Consider the following 2,716-nt stretch of genomic DNA (forward strand, 5'->3'; position numbering starts at 1 on the left):
TCAAGCGGAAGAAAAAAAAAAGAAAATATGTTCATTTTCCGAGAGGCATGACTATGACTCTCATGAAAGGAAATCTGTGCCTACATTTAAAGGAAACTTGTGCCTATCACAAAGAAAAAAGCATTTTTCACACAAAAATTTTGTTTTTTTGTCCAAAACCTAAGAATAACGGAAAAACCAGAAAAGCTGAGAAACAAAAAAAATCATCTGAAAACTAAAAATGCGTACATAAAAATAAATAAACAAACAAAATTCGAAGGAAGCCCATAGAGCACGACCCGTGGCGCCGCACAGCCTACCAAAAGTGGACCTTGGGAGGGCTCGTGAAGGAGAACTCGCTGAGTAGTTGTTCTGCCTTGCACCATTTCCTTTACCGTGACACCAGTGTGTCCTTAAGAGATTTTTCTGAAATTTTAGGATGGGTTTAGCCCATCCATATTTCAATATCTGGTTAATTAATTTAAATGTTTAATTTCAAAGAAGTAATTTATTGATGACAGTGATAAATAGAAGAAATGAAAATATCGGATAGGTCACTCAAGAATGTACTCAGCACACCGTAAAAAAGAAAGATAAACACCTCCCATCGCCGCCGGACACGACGGCCACCGCACGCCACAAAATGCAAATGCATCCCGAACAATTCCGCATCCTGGAAATATCCCCAAACCCTCGCCCGCCGCCGACCGACGACCTCCAGATCTCCGCTCATGGATGACGACGGTGCCGCCTCCCCGTCGCCCTCGCCGTCACCGTGGCGCTCCCCTTCCCCGCTTCCGATCGCCGACCCCGTCACCGTCGCCGCCGTGCCCCCCGGCCACCTCGCCCTCGCCATCCCTATTCATAAGCATGGTCCCTCCAGCAGCGGCGGCGGCGGGGGCGGGGGCAGGGAGGACGCCTGGAGCGACGGCGCCACCTCAACGCTGATCGACGCCTGGGGTGAGCGCTTTGTCGCGCTCGGCCGCGGCAGCCTACGCCACCCGCAGTGGCAGGAGGTTGCCGAGGTCGTCTCCTCCCGCGATGGCTACTCCAAGCCGCCCAAGTCCGACGTCCAGTGCAAGAACCGTATCGACACCCTCAAGAAGAAGTACAAAGTCGAGAAGGCCAAGTCGGACTCCTCATGGCCATTCTTCGACCGCCTTGACTTCCTCCTCGCCCCAGTCCAGAAGCTCCTGGGCAATTCTGGCGGGGCAGCAGGAAATTCTGGCTCCTCCAATCCCAGCAACCGGAGCACCGCACCTATGGCCCCGCGTGTCAACTTCCCTCAGCGCACCCGCACGGCCTTTCCCTCGTCAGGTATGAAGCGGAGGCTGCCATCGCCGCCCCAGGCGTCAGCATCGTCGGAGTCGTCCGACGGGTTCCCACCTGAACCACTGGCTGAGGCCGTGAACGGCAAGAGGCAACGCCTCGAGGAGTCGGCGAATGGAGCGGACAGCAGCGACCGTGCACAGGGCCTGCGCGAGCTGGCACAGGCGATTCGACGGCTTGGGGAGACATACGAGCGCGTGGAGTCCTCAAAAGGGGAGCATGAGCTCCTGATGGAGCGGAACCGCCTGGATGCCGCACGCGAGCTGGAGGACCAGCGTGTACAGTTCTTCCTCAAGATGCAGATGGAGATCTCGAAGGCCAACAATGGTGCTCCACTCGCTGTCCCACTTGCTGCCGCTGCCATGGTCGGTAATTCAGCCTCTACAGCAGAAGATGGCGACTCGCCAGCTACTGCTGATGGCAACGGTCCAAGGAGAGCCTCTATGGCAACCGATGACATGGCCAGCAGCAATCACCATGTCCGGTACCGTGTCAAGGACGACAGGCATCACCATGCCTCACAGCGCCCATCTTACCAGTACAACCAGAACAATGTTGGTGCTGCGGATACCGGAGGCATTGGTAGTGGCAGCGATTCCGGCAACAAGGAAGAAGAGGAAGAGATGGAAGACGAAGAGGAAGAGAGCCAGTAAGGTCACTCCGGGGATAGCAGTTCAAGAATTTGTATCTGTTTTTTTAGGTAAGAATTTGTATCTGTTGATTGGCATTGCCCTGGTTAAAATTGCTCCCAGTTATGCTGGTCTATCTCGGAGCAAATGGCTACTGAGCTTGTAGTGGTATTAGCAACCAGGAGTAGCAGAGTTATGGTGAACACCTGTGGGTGGGATGTTTGTAGTAACTTGTAGCTGCCTGTTTGTGCTTTTGATGTGATTCTAAGATATTAAGGATGTCCCTCCCAGGCCCACCGAATGTAGCATGATTAGTTATATGGTGGTGTTAAGGTTTGCTCCTTTTGGAATCATGACCAGTGTGCCGAACTGTGCTCAGTGCTTATCTTCTGTTTGTTTGAGTAACATACGTCCTGTTTCGAGTTCTCAACAGTAGCCTATGGCCAACTTGTGAATTGTAATGGAGATCATCAGGTTGAACTGTGCTGCTTATGTTATATGTACTCTCTTCAATAAGTGTGATTCATTTAGCAGGAGAGGTTATTGTGGCCAGAATGCAGTTACTTTACTGTGAGCAAGGCTTACAGGTTTTTTTGTTGTTGAGAAAATAGCAAGGCTTACAGGTGTCATGAAAAGGAATGCATCACTCGCCTAGTTTGGTAGCGCAGTTTTTAAAACACCCTAGTATTTCAAAACTTCGGTATTGCAATGCTTGGGCAACGAATACTACAGTTTTTTTTTTTTTTTGAAAACTGCAATTCTCTCAGTTTTAGGAAAAC

General features: G+C 51.1%; 1 protein-coding gene across 1 annotated transcript; it reads left to right on the top strand.

The window, feature by feature from the left end:
- Positions 1–554: 554 nt before the first annotated feature.
- On the top strand, positions 555–2,290 carry LOC109758162 (uncharacterized). The gene has a single exon (XM_020317012.4). It carries the CDS (start codon positions 711–713, stop codon positions 1,959–1,961), a length of 1,251 nt encoding a protein of 416 aa, XP_020172601.1. The 5' UTR covers positions 555–710; the 3' UTR covers positions 1,962–2,290.
- The last annotated feature ends 426 nt before the right edge of the window (positions 2,291–2,716 follow it).

Source organism: Aegilops tauschii, chromosome 6 (assembly GCF_002575655.3).
Source record: "Aegilops tauschii subsp. strangulata cultivar AL8/78 chromosome 6, Aet v6.0, whole genome shotgun sequence".
Classification (NCBI taxonomy): domain Eukaryota; kingdom Viridiplantae; phylum Streptophyta; class Magnoliopsida; order Poales; family Poaceae; genus Aegilops; species Aegilops tauschii.